The sequence below is a fragment of the Pseudophryne corroboree genome, chromosome 2, assembly GCF_028390025.1.
Source record: "Pseudophryne corroboree isolate aPseCor3 chromosome 2, aPseCor3.hap2, whole genome shotgun sequence".
NCBI lineage: Eukaryota > Metazoa > Chordata > Amphibia > Anura > Myobatrachidae > Pseudophryne > Pseudophryne corroboree.
In genome coordinates, this window is record NC_086445.1 from 589,786,251 (window position 1) to 589,802,536 (window position 16,286).

The 16,286-nt window shown below is 47.1% G+C and overlaps 1 protein-coding gene across 2 annotated transcripts in view; it reads right to left on the reverse strand.

The window, feature by feature from the left end:
- Positions 1–836: 836 nt before the first annotated feature.
- The window catches only part of DNAJC8 (DnaJ heat shock protein family (Hsp40) member C8), a 250,520-nt gene continuing 235,070 nt past the window's right edge, over positions 837–16,286 (reverse strand). The window contains exons 8-9 of one of the 2 annotated variants that reach the window (XM_063954576.1): positions 15,700–15,775; positions 837–2,434 (exon numbers count right to left, since the gene is read on the reverse strand). In XM_063954576.1, the coding sequence (XP_063810646.1) occupies positions 2,312–2,434; positions 15,700–15,775 (199 nt within the window). In that variant the 3' untranslated portion in view covers positions 837–2,311. The remainder of the gene's footprint in view (positions 2,435–15,699; positions 15,776–16,286) is intronic. The other variant, XM_063954578.1, reaches the window with a different exon arrangement.

The following is a 16,286-nucleotide window of genomic DNA, read 5'->3' on the forward strand; positions in this document are numbered from 1 at the left end:
GCAACCTAGCCGCAGTTAGTAGGTTTGCTTCTCTCCCCTCAGTCCCACGTTGCAGAGAGTCTGTTGCCAGCAGAAGCTCTCTGAAAATAAAAAAACCTAACTAAAATACTTTATCAGCAAGCTCAGGAGAGCTCACTAAAAGCACCCAGCTCTGTCCGGGCACAGATTCTAACTGAGGTCTGGAGGAGGGGCATAAAGGGAGGAGCCAGTGCACACCAGTAGTACTAATTCTTTCTTAGAGTGCCCAGTCTCCTGCGGAGCCCGTCTATTCCCCATGGTCCTTACGGAGTCCCCAGCATCCACTAGGACGTTAGAGAAAAGTAGATTATTATATTCTCTAGAATAGGTTTTCAACATCTGCATGGTTATGACAAGCAGCTAGTGCTGTGCCTAGAGACCGATTATGTATATAAGCAGGGGGCCAGGAACGTAATTCCTAGCATCTTTTCTGTATCTCTTGATGCTACAGACACCAAGAACCAACAATATTAAAGTGCCTTCAGTGGGTGGGTGGTCAGTATGTATTTAGGTTTTAGAAACTTCTGTACATAGCAAATTTCTCATTGTAGTTTAATGGCATATACTGCTGCTTGAAAATTCCCCACTTTACCCAGAAGAAAACCACAAGTTTCACAGCCTTGTGTTTCATCGCCTACTAAATAGACATACTGTGGTAAAGAGAGTTGCTCACAGGAGAAAAATAAAAATAGAAAATCAGTGTTTCAAAGGCTACTTAGATGTCAGGCTTTACCATGCTAGTATGTAATTATCGGACATCTAAATTATGGGAGATAATACTAAAATTGGACCGGTATTCTTACAGTTGAACCACAATAGAGTTTGAAAAACCATTTAATTACACTCTCTGAATAATGGCTGGAGAAAAATCCACAAATTTTGGAAGAAATGGATAGCATGAAAAACAGTTTTTGTTAAACAATTTTGATTTCATAACAAGACAAGGCTTCTTTAAAATACTAAGTTCAAACGAAATACGATTGTGTCCCTCCCATGTTTTACAGTAACACTGACAAATATGCACTTTAGTACTTTTCTACAAGTAAAACTTAACACCTGGTGATTTTACCTAACTTACTCAATCCTACCGAGAATCAGATTTACAAAAAAAATATGCATTCAACATACATACTGCGGAAATTTTCTAGCTCCTGCAAAAATAAATTATCATTATTATAATTAGATCTATTAAGTGCAACTGACACGATTGCATTTTTTTAAGTAAAAGCAATAACATTTATCAATGAAACATTACATTTAAGCAATTGGTGTCATTTTTTTCAACTTCAAGGTTCTAAAATACATCATATAATAAACATGATATAGGAGTACATTAGCTCCTCTTTAGAACAGTACTCTCAACAGGTGTTTCCTGTACAAAAATGCATTTAAAATATAGGCGCTACATAAGACCCCTGCTACAATGGGCGTTTTGGTTTGGGGCATAATCTGGTGGCATAAAGCAAGAACACTGTGTAGTTCTAGTTTTCCTGTGCATTGGGATCACATTTATTTTGCTCATTTCTTACCAGATATGAATACGCAACATACACAACATTGTGTCATCTCATTTATTAGTACAATACTTAAATGTATTTTAGAATAACAATGTCATGACTGCCGCTACAGTTGGAATATCATGTATTTTAACATCTGAAGGGCTGGTAACTGAATAGCCATTTGCCCATTGTTGGAGGAGGCAGAGAGCAGAGGATTAACACAGCTAAGGATCTTATAAAAGCTGGGCTTGATGTCACACTGGAGAAGGAAAATGTATGCTCCTTGGTCTTAAATCAGTAACACACACATATATATATATATATATGCAATATATAATTAGTGACAAGCCATGCCATTAAACAGCCAATGGCAGTCTGATTTCTAGTTAGTACAGTATACCTGCTTGAACACAGCTACATCAATGAACTGTTCATTCATTGTCACTAACGCCTGTTCAGACCAGCGTAATGTTAATTGCTATTCAGTGTATTCTGAAAATTGAACTTGCGTAACTGTGCTTTCTATTTGTCAAATGTCCACTAAAATGAATAAATGGCTTACATCAAAGTCACAATCCAGGTACAAAACATTACATTATAATTATTTCCCCCGCAATAATTTTATTTTTTTCAAAGATAAAGCAGTAACTGTACAAAAACAAAAAGTAGGGTAAAGTAATTCAAAGGCAGATGAGTAAATAACCATCCGTCAACAAACAGGACACTACAAAGAAAAAGATGGAAAAGCAGTTTATAAAACTGAAGAAGCGATTTATTATCTCATTTGGGGGAGGTCACTCTCTCTGCTCCATCTTCACTTTTGGCGGTTTTAAAAATGTCCGTGACTTCTTTTCCTTTTTGCCTTTTGTGTGGGCTTGGAAATTTCTCCAACTGTCAACACGTCCGTCTCGACTCTCCTAGAAAAATAGAAAGAAAGAAAATAAAAACACAACAGGAGAGGCATCCTTCTCACCCACAAATCCCAATATTCAGCTGGTACTGAATATAATGTGGTTTGATGCCTCAATTTTCAGTTACAAGGAGAAGTTTAACTTTTACTTCAACCTGTTTGATTCTTTTAACTTTTTTAAATTTACCTTCCAAAACTCTAAGCCATAGTTAATCATTCAGACTCATTTTTTAACGCTTAAATATTTTATTAGCCTATGTTAATTAACGTTTGACTGTATTTGGGAAATTCTGCTTCTCCTTTTCACCACGATCATTTCCATTGCATTAACCCACAGGTTCTCAAACTCGGTCCTCAGGACCCCACACGGTTCTTGTTTTGCAGGTCACCTGTCAATTTTTAAAATGTGACAGTTGGTGATAGACAGTGCAGCTGCTGGGTGACCTGGAAAACGTGAACCATGTGGGGTCCTGAGGACTGAGTTTGAGAACCACTGCATTAACCTATAGCAATCATTCAGTATATGGCTGTAAACAAAGTGCAAGCTGGACAGTAACATGTCATTGCTAGAAGTGTCTGCATTGTTACTAATATTCAACAGGTGCTTTGAGCAATACCATAAGAAAGAAAAAGTACTAAATATAAATGTGAAACTATATAACAAACTACACATTTTATATATCTACAAACACCAAACATTGAAAATAGACTGAAGTAGCCTTTTGGCTGTATTCAACTAGATGCGGTGATTTACAGTGCAGGGAAAGAGAGCTGTAGCCTCGGGCTTTAACACCTAGGGATATTCAATAACAACCACTATTAGTGAGTGCATATGGTCGATAGGCACAAGGTCAACATAGACAAAAAGTCATCAGGGTCAAAAAAAATCGACACTTTTTTGCATTATTAGCGTTCGTGTGAATAGATTTTTCATCCGGGACTACCACTTGTGTTTCGGGCATGGTGTCTCACTTCGCTCACCACAAGGTAACTAAAGGTTACGATTTGTAACATGGAGAGTCAAGTATGGAAAAACTCCCCAAAACCATAAAAAAAAAAACCCCTTCCCCTAAATGTGTTGACCATGTGTCATCAATTGTCACATCGGCCATATGAGCCTGCTGACCCTTCTAATATCGACCTATTCCAGTGTCGACATTAAGAATTTACTCACCGGTAATTCTATTTCTCGTAGTCCGTAGTGGATGCTGGGGACTCCGTAAGGACCATGGGGAATAGACGGGCTCCGCAGGAGACTGGGCACTGTAAAGAAAGATTTAGTACTATCTGGTGTGCACTGGCTCCTCCCTCTATGCCCCTCCTCCAGACCTCAGTTAAGGAAAATGTGCCCGGAAGAGCTGACATTACAAGGAAAGGATTTTGGAATCCAGGGTAAGACTCATACCAGCCACACCAATCACACCGTATAACTCGTGATAAACTTACCCAGTTAACAGTATGAACAACAACTGAGCATCACTCAACCGATGCCACATAACCATAACCCTTTGTTAAGCAATAACTATATACACGTATTGCATAAAGTCCGCACTTGTGACGGGCGCCCAGCATACACTACGGACTACGAGAAATAGAATTACCGGTGAGTAAATTCTTATTTTCTCTAACGTCCTAGTGGATGCTGGGGACTCCGTAAGGACCATGTGGATTATACCAAAGCTCTCAAACGGGCAGGAGAGTGCGGATGACTCTGCAGCACCGAATTGGCAAACACAAGGTCCTCCTCAGCCAGGGTATCAAACCTGTAGAATTTTGCAAAAGTGTTTGAACCCGACCAAGTAGCAGCTCGGCAAAGCTGTAATGCCGAGACCCCTCGGGCAGCCGCCCAAGAAGAGCCCACCTTCCTAGTGGAATGGGCTTTTACTGATTTTGGATGCGGCAATCCAGCCGCAGAATGAGCCTGCTGAATCGTGTTACAGATCCAGCGAGCAATAGTTTGCTTTGAAGCAGGAGCACCCAGCTTGTTGGGCGCATACAAGATAAACAGCGAGTCAGTTTTCCTGACTCCCGCCGTTCTGGTTACATAAACCTTCAAAGCCCTGACTACGTCAAGCAATTTGGAATCCTCCAAGTCACGAGTAGCCGCAGGCACCACTATAGGTTGGTTCAAATGAAAAGATGACACCACCTTTGGCAGAAACTGCGGACGAGTCCGCAATTCTGCCCTGTCCATATGGAAAACCAGATAGGGGCTTTTACATGACAAAGCCGCCAATTCTGACACACGCCTAGCTGTAGCTAAGGCCAACAGCATGACCACTTTCCACGTGAGATACTTTAGCTCCACTGTCTTAAGTGGCTCAAACCAGTGGGATTTCAGGAAATCCAACACCACGTTAAGATCCCAAGGTGCCACTGGTGGCACAAAAGGGGGCTGAATATGCAGCACTCCCTTAACAAACGTCTGAACCTCAGGCAGTGAAGCCAGTTCTTTTTGGAAGAAAATGGATAGGGCCGAAATCTGTACCCTTATGGACCCTAATTTTAGGCCCATAGTCACACCTGACTGTAGGAAGTGCAGGAATCGACCCAGCTGGAATTCCTCTGTAGGGGCCTTCCTGGCCTCACACCAAGCAACATATTTTCGCCATATACGGTGATAATGTTTTGCTGTCACGGCCTTCCTAGCCTTTATCAGCGTAGGAATAACTTCCTTCGGAATGCCCTTTTCTGCTAGGATCCGGCGCTCAACCGCCATGCCGTCAAACGCAGCCGCGGTAAGTCTTGGAACAGACAGGGCCCCTGTTGCAACAGGTCCTGTCTGAGAGGCAGAGGCCATGGGTCCTCTGTGAGCATTTCTTGCAGTTCCGGGCACCAAGTCCTTCTTGGCCAATCCGGAACAATGAGCATTGTTCTCACTCCTCTTTTTCTTACGATTCTCAGCACCTTGGGTATGAGAGGAAGAGGAGGAAACACATAGACCGACTGGAACACCCACGGGGTCACCAGTGTGTCCACAGCTATCGCCTGAGAGTCCCTTGACCTGGCGCAATACCTCTTTAGCTTTTTGTTGAGGCGGGACGCCATCATGTCCACCTGTGGTAGTTCCCATCGATTTGCAATCTGCGTGAAGACTTCTTGATGAAGTCCCCACTCTCCCGGATGGAGGTCGTGTCTGCTGAGGAAGTCTGCTTCCCAGTTGTCCACTACCGGAATGAACACTGCTGACAGTGCTTGCACGTGATTCTCCGCCCAACGAAGAATCCTGGTGGCTTCCGCCATTGCCACCCTGCTTCTTGTGCCGCCCTGGTGGTTTACATGGGCGACTGCCGTGATGTTGTCTGACTGAATCAGCACTGGTTGGTCTCGAAGCAGAGGCTCCGCTTGACTCAGGGCGTTGTATATGGCCCGTAGTTCCAGGATATTTATGTGCAGACAAGTCTCCTGACTTGACCACAGCCCTTGGAAGTTTCTTCCTTGAGTGACTGCCCCCCATCCTCGGAGGCTTGCATCCGTGGTCACCAGGACCCAGTCCTGTATGCCGAATCTGCGGCCCTCGAGAAGGTGAGCACTTTGCAGCCACCACAGAAGAGACACCCTGGCCCTGGGGGACAGGGTGATCATCCGATGCAGCTGAAGATGCGATCCGGACCACTTGTCCAGTAGATCCCACTGAAAGATCCTCGCATGGAACCTGCCGAAGGGAATGGCTTCGTATGACGCCACCATCTTTCCCAGGACTCACGTACAGTGATGTACCGACACCTGTTTTGGTTTTAGGAGGTCTCTGACCAGAGTCACGAGCTCCTGAGCCTTCTCCTCCGGGAGAAACACCTTCTTCTGGTCTGTGTCCAGAATCATGCCCAGGAAGGGCAGACGCGTCGTAGGAATCAGCTGCGACTTTGGAATATTCAGAATCCAGCCGTGCTGACGCAACACTTCCTGAGAGTGTGCTACGCTGATCAGCAACTGCTCCCTGGACCTCGCCTTTATGAGGAGATCGTCCAAGTATGGGATAATTGTAACCCCTTGCTTCCGAAGGAGCACCATCATTTCCGCCATCACCTTGGTAAATATTCTCGGTGCCGTGGACAGGCCAAACGGCAACGTCTGGAATTGGTAATGACAGTCCTGTACCACAAACCTGAGGTACTCCTGATGAGGCGGATAAATGGGGACATGCAAGTAAGCATCCTTGATGTCCAAAGACGCCATATAAAATCCCCCTCTTCCAGGCTTGCAATGACCGCTCTGAGTGATTCCATTTTGAACTTGAATTTCTTCAGATAAATGTTCAGGGATTTTAAATTCAATATGGGTCTGACCGAACCGTCCGGTTTCGGTACCACATACATAGTGGAATAGTAGCCCCTTCCCTGTTGAAGGAGGGGAACCTCTACCACCACCTGCTGGAGAAAAAGTTTGTGAATTGCCACCAACACTACCTCCCTTTCCATGGGGGAAGCTGGTAAGGCCGATTTTAGGTAACGGTGAGGGGGCGTTGCCTCGAATTCCAGCTTGTATCCCTGAGACACAATTTGTATAGCCCAAGGATCCACCTGTGAGCGAACCCACTGGTGGCTGAAATGTCGGAGACGCGCCCCCACGGCTCCACCTGTGGAGCCCCAGCGTCATGCGGTGGATTTAGTGGAAGCCGGGGAGGACTTTTGTTCCTGGGAACTAGCTGCATGGTGCAGCTTTTTTCCTTTACCCCTGCCTCTGGCAAGAAAGGATGCACCTCTGACTTTCTTGCTCTTCTGAGAACTAAAGGACTGCATTTGGTAATACGGTGCTTTCTTAGGCTGTGGGGGGACATAAGGCAAGAAATTTGACTTCCCAGCCGTAGCTGTGGAAACTAGGTCTGAGAGACCGTCCCCAAATAATTCCTTACCCTTATAAGGCAAAACATCCATGTAATTTTTAGAGTCGGCATCCCCTGTCCATTGCAGAGTCCATAAGACCCTTCTGGCAGAAATGGACACTGCGTTTACTCTAGAGACCAGCAGGCAAATGTCCCTCTGGGCATCCCGCATATATAGGACCGCGTACTTGATATGTGCCAGGGTCAGTAGAACAGTGTCCCTGTCCAGGGTATCTATCTCCTCAGACAGAGTATCCGTCCATGCTGCTACTGCACTACACATCCAGGCCGAAGCAATTGCTGGCCTCAGCAGTGTACCAGAATGTGTATAAACAGACTTCAGGATAGCTTCCTGCTTTCTATCCGCAGGATCCTTTAGGGCGGCCGTATCCTGAGACGGCAGGGCCACCTTCTTAGACAAGCGTGTCAACGCCTTGTCTACCTTAGGGGAGGATTCCCAGCGTAACCTGTCCGTTGGCGGGAAAGAAACGCCATAAGTAATCTCTTGGAAATTATTACCTTCCTATCAGGGGAATCCCACGCTTTTTCACATAATTCATTCAATTCATGTGACGGGGGAAAAGTCACTTCTTGCTTTTTCTCCCCATACATATAAATCCTCTTGTCAGGGACAGGATTTTCCTCAGAAATGTGTAATACATCCTTCATTGCTATAATCATGTAGCGGATGGCTTTAGTCATTTTAGGCTGCAACTTTGCATCATCGTCATCGACACTGGAGTCAGATTCCGTGTCGACATCTTTGTCAACTATCTGGGATAGTGGGCGCTTTTGAGACCCTGACGGCCTCTGCGCTGTAGGATCAGGCATGGGTTGAGACCCTGACTGTCCCAAGGCTACAGCTTTATCCAATCTGTTATGCAAGGAGTTTACATTATCATTTAACACCTTCCACATATCCATCCAATCAGGTGTCGGCACCGCCGGCGGCGACACCACATTTATCTGCACTTGTTCTGCCTCCACGTATCCTTCCTCATCAAACATGTCGACACAGGCATACCGACACCGCGCACACAGGGAACGCTCTGACTGAGGACAGGACCCCACAAAGGCTTTTGGGGAGACAGAGAGAGAGTATGCCAGCACACACCCCAGCGCTATATAACCCAGGGATTACACTGTACCTTAGTGTCTACCCAGTAGCTGCTGTTTTATATATCTCTGCGCCTAAATTTATGTGCCCCCCCTCTCTTTTTTACCCTCTATTGCACCTGTATACTGCAAGGGAGAGCCTGGGGAGCGTCTTTCCAGCGGAGCTGTGAAGAGGAAATGGCGCTGGTGAGCTGAGGAAGAAGGCCCCGCCCCCTCAGCGGCGGGCTTCTGTCCCGCTTCTTATGTGTAAAAATGGCAGGGGCACGTACATATATACAGTGCCTGACTGTATATATGCATATTTTTGCCATCAGGTATCTTAATTGCTGCCCAGGGCGCCCCCCCCTGCGCCCTACAGTGACCGGAGTGTGCGGGTGTGCTGTGGGAGCAATGGCGCACAGCTGCAGTGCTGTGCGCTACCTTAAGTGAAGACAGGAGTCTTCTGCCGCCGATTTCGATGTCTTCATGCTTCTGCTGTTCCTCTGGCTCTGCGAGGGGGACGGCGGCGCGGCTCCGGGAACGGACGATCAAGGTTAGGTACCTGTGTTCGATCCCTCTGGAGCTAATGGTGTCCAGTAGCCTAAGAAGCGCAACCTAGCCGCATTTAGTAGGTTTGCTTCTCTCCCCTCAGTCCCACATAGCAGAGAGTCTGTTGCCAGCAGAAGCTCTCTGAAAATAAAAAACCTAACTAAAATACTTTCTTTCTTAGTAAGCTCAGGAGAGCCCACTAAAAAGCACCCAGCTCTGGCTGGGCACAGATTCTAACTGAGGTCTGGAGGAGGGGCATAGAGGGAGGAGCCAGTGCACACCAGATCGTACTAAATCTTTCTTTACAGTGCCCAGTCTCCTGCGGAGCCCATCTATTCCCCATGGTCCTTACGGATTCCCCAGCATCCACTAGGACGTTAGAGATATATATATATATATGTGTGTGTGTGTGTGGCACAAAAGGTGGTTGTATGTGGAGTACCCATTGCAAGAAGGTCTGAACTCCTGGCAATGCTGCCAATTTCTTCTGGAAGAAAACGTAGAGGGCTGAACTCAGACGTAAGCCCTTATCCACACCAGCCTCCAGGAAACGTCCCAATAGAAATTAAGCAGGCGGATACATGTGTTCCTCGCACCAATATCGTCTCCAGATATGATAATGTTTTGACGTCACAGGTTTCCTGGCCTGAACCATGGTTGCAACAACCTTCTTGGAAAAGTCTTTGAAAGCTAGGATGTTCCGCTCAACCTCCATGCCTTCAAACGAAGACGCTGTAATTCCGGGTAGACAAACGGTCCTTGTTGAAGATCTCTTCTTAGTGGTAGAGGCCAGGGGTTTTGAATAGACATGTCCAGAAGATCCGCGCACCACGCCCACTGAGGGTAATCCGGGGCAAGTAGAATTGCCTGGACACCTTAAATCCTGATTCGCTTTCGCAGTCGTGGAAGCAATGAGATCGGAGGAAACCGGTAAACCAGCTAGTACGGCCAAGGGTCCCTGGTCCACGAGAAATACCAGGGAAGTTTCTTGTTGAGACGAGAAGCAATCATATCTATTTGTGGGCAACCCCACCGGTCGATGATTTTCTGGAACACCAGATGGTGGAGCTCACTCCCCCGGGTGGAGATCTTGACAACTCAGGAAGTCCGCCTCCCAGTTGTCCACCACCGGAATAAAGATTGCTGACATAGCTCTTGCATTTCTTTCCGCCCAGAGAAGTATCTTTGACACCTCTCGCATGCAAGCTCTGCTTCTTGTCCCTCCTTGCTGATTGATGTACACCACTACTGTGGCGTTGTCAGACTGCACCTTGAGCAGAGGCTTGAAGTAGAGAATTGTAGATCGCCCGAAGTTCCAGAATGTTGAATGGAAGGAGGCTTTTGTGGGCTGACCACCTGCCCTGGAACTGCGCCCCTTGGGTGAGAGCTCCCCATCCTCTGACTTGCATCCGTCGTGAGGAGAGTCCAATCCTGAATTCCGAAACTCCTGCCCTCCAGAGATTGGAGGAGGACTGTAGCCACCACAGGAGGGAAATCATGCCTGAGGTGACAGCCGAATCATCCGGTGCATCTGCAGATGTGATCTGGACCACTTGCACAGGAGATCCAACTGAAACGTTCTTGCATGGAACCTCCCATATTGGATCACCTCGTAGGAGGCGACCTGCTTTCCCAACAATCAGTGTTCTCGCTTTTTCCAATGGTAGAAACACCTTCTGGGCCACAGTATCCAGCAACATCCACAGGAACAGGAGCCTCTGAGTGGTCTGACAGAAGACGGATGGTGTGGTCGATATGGAGCAACAAAAGTTCTCTGGATCAGAAGATCGTCCAGGTAAGGGACCACGTTAACACCCTGGACCCGGAGCTGTAACATCATCTCCATCACCTTTGTGAATACCCTCAGGGCTGTAGACAGACCGAAGGTTAGGGCCTGGAACTGATCGTCCAGCAGGGCAAATCGTAGGTACGCCTGATGAGGCGGCTAAATCGGAATATGGAGGTAGGCGTCCTTGATATCCAAGGGTACCATAAATTCCCGGTCTTCCAGACCCGCAATCACTGCTCGCAGGGATTCCATTTTGAACACGACCATCATCAAATACAGATTCAAAGACTTCAGATTAAAAATGGGCCTTACCGAACAGTCTGGTTTCAGTACCACGAATAGGTTTGAATAAAACTGCTTCCCGCGTCGCGGCAGTGGTACTGGAACAATGACGTGGGACTGGAGCAACTTTTGGATAGCCAGTTGCAGCGTAACTTGCATATCCTCCAAAGATGGTAAGCTTGATTTGAAATATCGTTTGGGAGGGGGTGGGGGTAGTTAGAGTACTGTCGAACTCCAGCTTGTAGCCTTGAGACACTAGCTCTCTGACCCAGGTATCCTGGCAGGAATTCTCCCAGATGCGGTTGAAGTGACGCAGTCGAGCTCCCACCTCGAGATCCCCTCGGGGTGGGTGGGCACCGTCATGCTGAGGCCTTAGTGGAAGAAGAACCGGTGGACTGTTCCTGAGAACTGGTGCTTGCAGGTTTTCTGGACTTACCTCTGGTGCCTCTGACCGCATCGGAGGCACCTCTGGCCTTCGAGCGAAATCTGTGAGCCTTGGAAATCCAGGTATCTAACTCAACCCAAAAAAGCCATTCTCCAGAAAAGGGGAGAGATTCCACACTACGTTTGGATTCTGCGTCCGCAATCCACTGATGCAACCACAAGGCCCCGAGTGCAGACACCGCCATGGCAGACGTCCTAGCATTGATATTCCCCATCTCCTTGAGGGAATCACAGAGGACCCGCGTAGGGTCCTGAACGTGCTTCAATAGGGTGACCATAGTAACTAATGGCATATCCCCTGAGAGACCCCCCTGAAGTTGAATGGCCCAAGAATGAATAGCATGGGTCATCCAGAAATCCGCAATAACCGGTCTTTGTAAAAGGCCGACCGCAGTGTATATAGACTGTAGGGTAGTTTTATCTTCCGATCCCCAGGGTCCTTCATGGAAAAGGAGCACCGCCTTCTTAGACAGGTGAGAGACAGACATTCACCCCAAGGGGGTTCCTCCCAAAATTTTCTACCTTCAGGAGGAAATGGGAAAGTGCGCAAAAACTTTTTTGGATTTGTTTTTGTTTGTATACTTGGAATTTTGTCTGGATTTTTCCAAGCCTGTTTGAATAAGTCCTCTAACTCTGGAGAATCGGGGAACGTGACATTGGGCTTATTTTGCACAAAGAAAAACGACTGCTGTGATGCAGCGTCGTCTAGGGGGAGCTTTAACACATCCCTTACAGCCAAAATGAGGGGTTCAATACCCTGGGCAGAATCAGAATCCCCACTAACAGGATCCGGGTCATCCCCATCATTCGGTATATCATCATCTGTATCAGACAGCAGTCCAGGTAAACCACGCTTCTGGGGACCTGCATGGGAGAGAGGGGGCTGTGCATCAGCCCTAATAGCTAAATCTGCCACAGCTTGTTGCAGTAGCTGAGTTTTCTGCACATTTGCAGTGAGTTGAGATGACATATCAGACATCATGTTTTAACAAGTGGGGCTCTGTACCCTCTCCCCCAACCTCTTCACTAAGTTGGGATGATTGACTACATTGCTCACAGGAGACAGTCATTATATAATGGAGATAATCTGGTGTGACACATACTGCACAGTTTGTGCTTACCCATATTTCACAGTAAACACAACATACACACAGACAGTAATAATGCAAGCCTGCCCTACTGTACGAGAGAGGAGACACAGAGGAGAGAGGACCTCAGCACACCCTGAGCTGCACAGCCCCAGTGAGGCTGTCAGCTCTGTAATTCACATTAACACTATCAAATACAGTGCTAATTAGACACAGGGCAGTGTACACAAGCGTCTCTCCCCTTTTGCTACACCCTGTACCAGTTTCCAGCATGTCTGTGAGGCAGGAAGCGCTGAGTGTGTGTTGCTGATGGCTTCTATAAGCAGAGGAAGGCGCCAAAAATGCCCTGGTCCCGCTCTGAGGAAGCTCCACTCCCCCCCCAATGGTGCCGGACCTAAGCATATTATTTATACTGGTAAAGTACCCAAACAGTCTACAACCTCACCCAGGGAGGGTCCCGTGGGTGCCGTACGCCACGCCCGAGGTCTGCCGCCCCGTTGAACAAACAGCCCCACAGCATGGTGGTCTTGCAGCGAGGAAGCGGCTCTCGCAAGGCCGGTGACCGCCCCCCCCCTCTCTCCTCAACTACCATGGTGCAGGTATGCTGTTGCCCAGACAGCATACAGAAACAAATAAAAGTTTTAAATGAAATTGAAGAAAACTCTCTGGAGCTGCAGAGATGTGTATCATATTTTTTTCTCAACTGCTGTGGGAGGGGGCATAAAGGAGAGGAGCCAGCACACCCAGTTGAAGAAATTTAAAGTGAATGGCTCCTTTGGACCCCGTCTACACCCCATCGTACTAGTTCTCCCCAATATCCCTTATGGATGCTAGAGAAATACAGACATGCTCGCATAAAGTCCAACACCTGCGGCTACATGCAGACTATTACAATTAGCCCTAAATCTACATTGCAGAGAGAGGAATACAGTTTAATATACACTGCTCAAAAAAATAAAATAAAGGGAACACTTAAACACAAACTAGATCTGAATGAATTAAATATTCTTATTAAATACTTTGTTCTTTACATAGTTGAATGTGCGGACAACAAAATCACACAAAAATTATCCCAATGAAAATCAAATTTATTAACCCATGGAGGTCTGGATTTGGAGTCACACTCAAAATTAAAGTGGAAAAACACACTACAGGCTGATCCAACTTTGATGTTATGTCCTTAAAACAAGTCAAAATGAGGCTCAGTAGTGTGTGTGGCCTCCACGTGCCTGTATGACCTCCCTACAACGCCTGGGCATGCTCCTGATGAGGTGGCGGATGGTCTCCTGAGGGATCTCCTCCCAGACCTGGACTAAAGCATCCGCCAACTCCTGGACAGTCTGTGGATGGAGCGAGACATGATGTCCCAGATGTGCTCAATTGGATTCAGGTCTGGGGAACGGGCGGGCCAGTCCATAGCATCAATGCCTTCGTCTTGCAGGAACTGCTGACACACTCCAGCCACATGAGGTCTAGCATTGTCTTGCATTAGGAGGAACCCAGGGCCAACCGCACCAGCATATGGTCTCACAAGGGGTCTGAGGATCTCATCTCGGTACCCAATGGCAGTCAGGCTACCTCTGGCGAGCACATGGAGGGCTGTGCGGCCCCCCAAAGAAATGCCACCCCACACCATTACTGACCCACTGCCACACCGGTCATGCTGGAGGATGTTGCAGGCAGCAGAACGTTCTCCTTGGCGTCTCCAGACTCACGCCTGTCACATGTGCTCAGTGAGAACCTGCTTTCATCTGTGAATAGTACAGGGCGCCAGTGGCGAATTTGCCAATCTTGGTGTTCTCTGGCAAATGCCAAACATTCTGCACGGTGTTGGGCTGTAAGCACAACCCCCACCTGTGGATGTCAAGCCCTCATACCACCCTCATGGAGTGTTTCTGATGGTTTGAGTAGACACATGCACATTTGTGGCTTGCTGGAGGTCATTCTGCAGGGCGCTGGCAGTGCTCCTCCTGTTCCTCCTTGCACAAAGGCGGAGGTAGCGGTCCTGCTGCTGGGTTGTTGCCCTCCTACGGCCTCCTCCACGTCTCCTGATGTACTGGCCTGTCTCCTGGTAGCACCTCCATGCTCTGGACACTACGCTGACAGACACAGCAAACAACCTTGCCACAGCTCGCATTGATGTGCCAACCTGGATGAGCTGCACTACCTGAGCCACTTGTGTGGGTTGTAGACTCCGTCTCATGCTACCACTACAGTGAAAGCACCGCCAGCTTTCAAAAGTGACCAAAACATCAGCCAGAAAGCATAGGAGCTGAGAAGTGGTCTGTGGTCACCACCTGCAGAACAACTCCTTTATTGGGGGTGTCTTGCTAACTGCCTATAATTTCCACCTGTTGTCTATTCCATTTGCACAACAGCATGTGAAATTGATTGTCAATCAGTGTTGCTTCCTAAGTGGACAGTTTGATTTCACAGAAGTGTGATTGACTTGGAGTTACATTGTGTTGTTTAAGTGTTCCCTTTATTTTTTTTTGAGCAGTGTATATATTTCCACACACACACACACACACACACACACACACACACACACACACACACACACACACACACTATATAGACAAGAGTGATTGGACACTTACAGCAAGTAGATCAACAAGATTTTACGGACGTCAGTACTCTGTAGGTCCACCACGTGCAGACACCTTCTTGGCAAACTGTTCACAAGTTCCTGGACAACAGCAGGCAGTATGTTTTGCCATTCCGCTTTAAGTCCAGTGATCAACTGCGACACTGAAGTAAGTCTTGTCGGGCTAGAACTCATCCGTCACGCCAGTTTGTCCCAGAGGTTCTCAGTGGGGTTAAGATCAGGCCATTCCATCCGCATTACAGAATATTCTGTATAGCACTCCAGTGTTGCACTGGAAACATGACATCATGCATCCTATGATGATCCCCTTTTCACACTCTGTTAGCTCCTTCCGGCAAGCCATTACGTTAGCAAATGATCTTATCAATGCCCCTCTACCTGTTTTATACCTTCACAAACACAAGTCTGCTGCAGGAGAAGTGTTCAATCACTTTTGTCTACAGTGTGTGTATTTATGTATATACCTCTACTTACACACATACACCTACATATATATTTTTTTATTGAAGACAAATTCTAGGTGATGGATGTGAATATGCACAGTGCTAGTTCAACTTTAAGCTGAATGCATTAAAGAAAATACAGCTGCTGGTACCTCAAAGTTTTTCTGCCACTCCCTCTCCCGCTTAGCTTTTTCTATTGCTTCTATTTCTTCTTCTCTCTGTCTTTTCCTAAAACCAAAACATGATCAACTTAGTCAGCAGAAAGTATACATAAAGACCAAAAGATATTTCTCTAACGTCCTAAGTGGATGCTGGGGACTCCGTCAGGACCATGGGGTTTAGCGGCTCCGCAGGAGACAGGGCATAATAATAAAAGCTTTAGGATCAGGTGGTGTGCACTGGCTCCTCCCCCTATGACCCTCCTCCAAGCCTCAGTTAGATTTTTGTGCCCGGCCGAGAAGGGTGCAATCTAGGTGGCTCTCCTGAGCTGCTTAGAATAAAAGTTTAAGTTAGGTTTTTTATTTTCAGTGAGTCCTGCTGGCAACAGGCTCACTGCTACGAGGGACTTAGGGGAGAGAAGTAAACTCACCTGCGTGCAGGATGGATTTGCTTCTTAGGCTACTGGACACCATTAGCTCCAGAGGGAGTCGGAACACAGGTCTCACCCTGGGGTTCGTCCCGGAGCCGTGCCGCCGACCCCCCTTGCAGATGCCGAAGTTGAAGAGGTCCAGAAACAGGC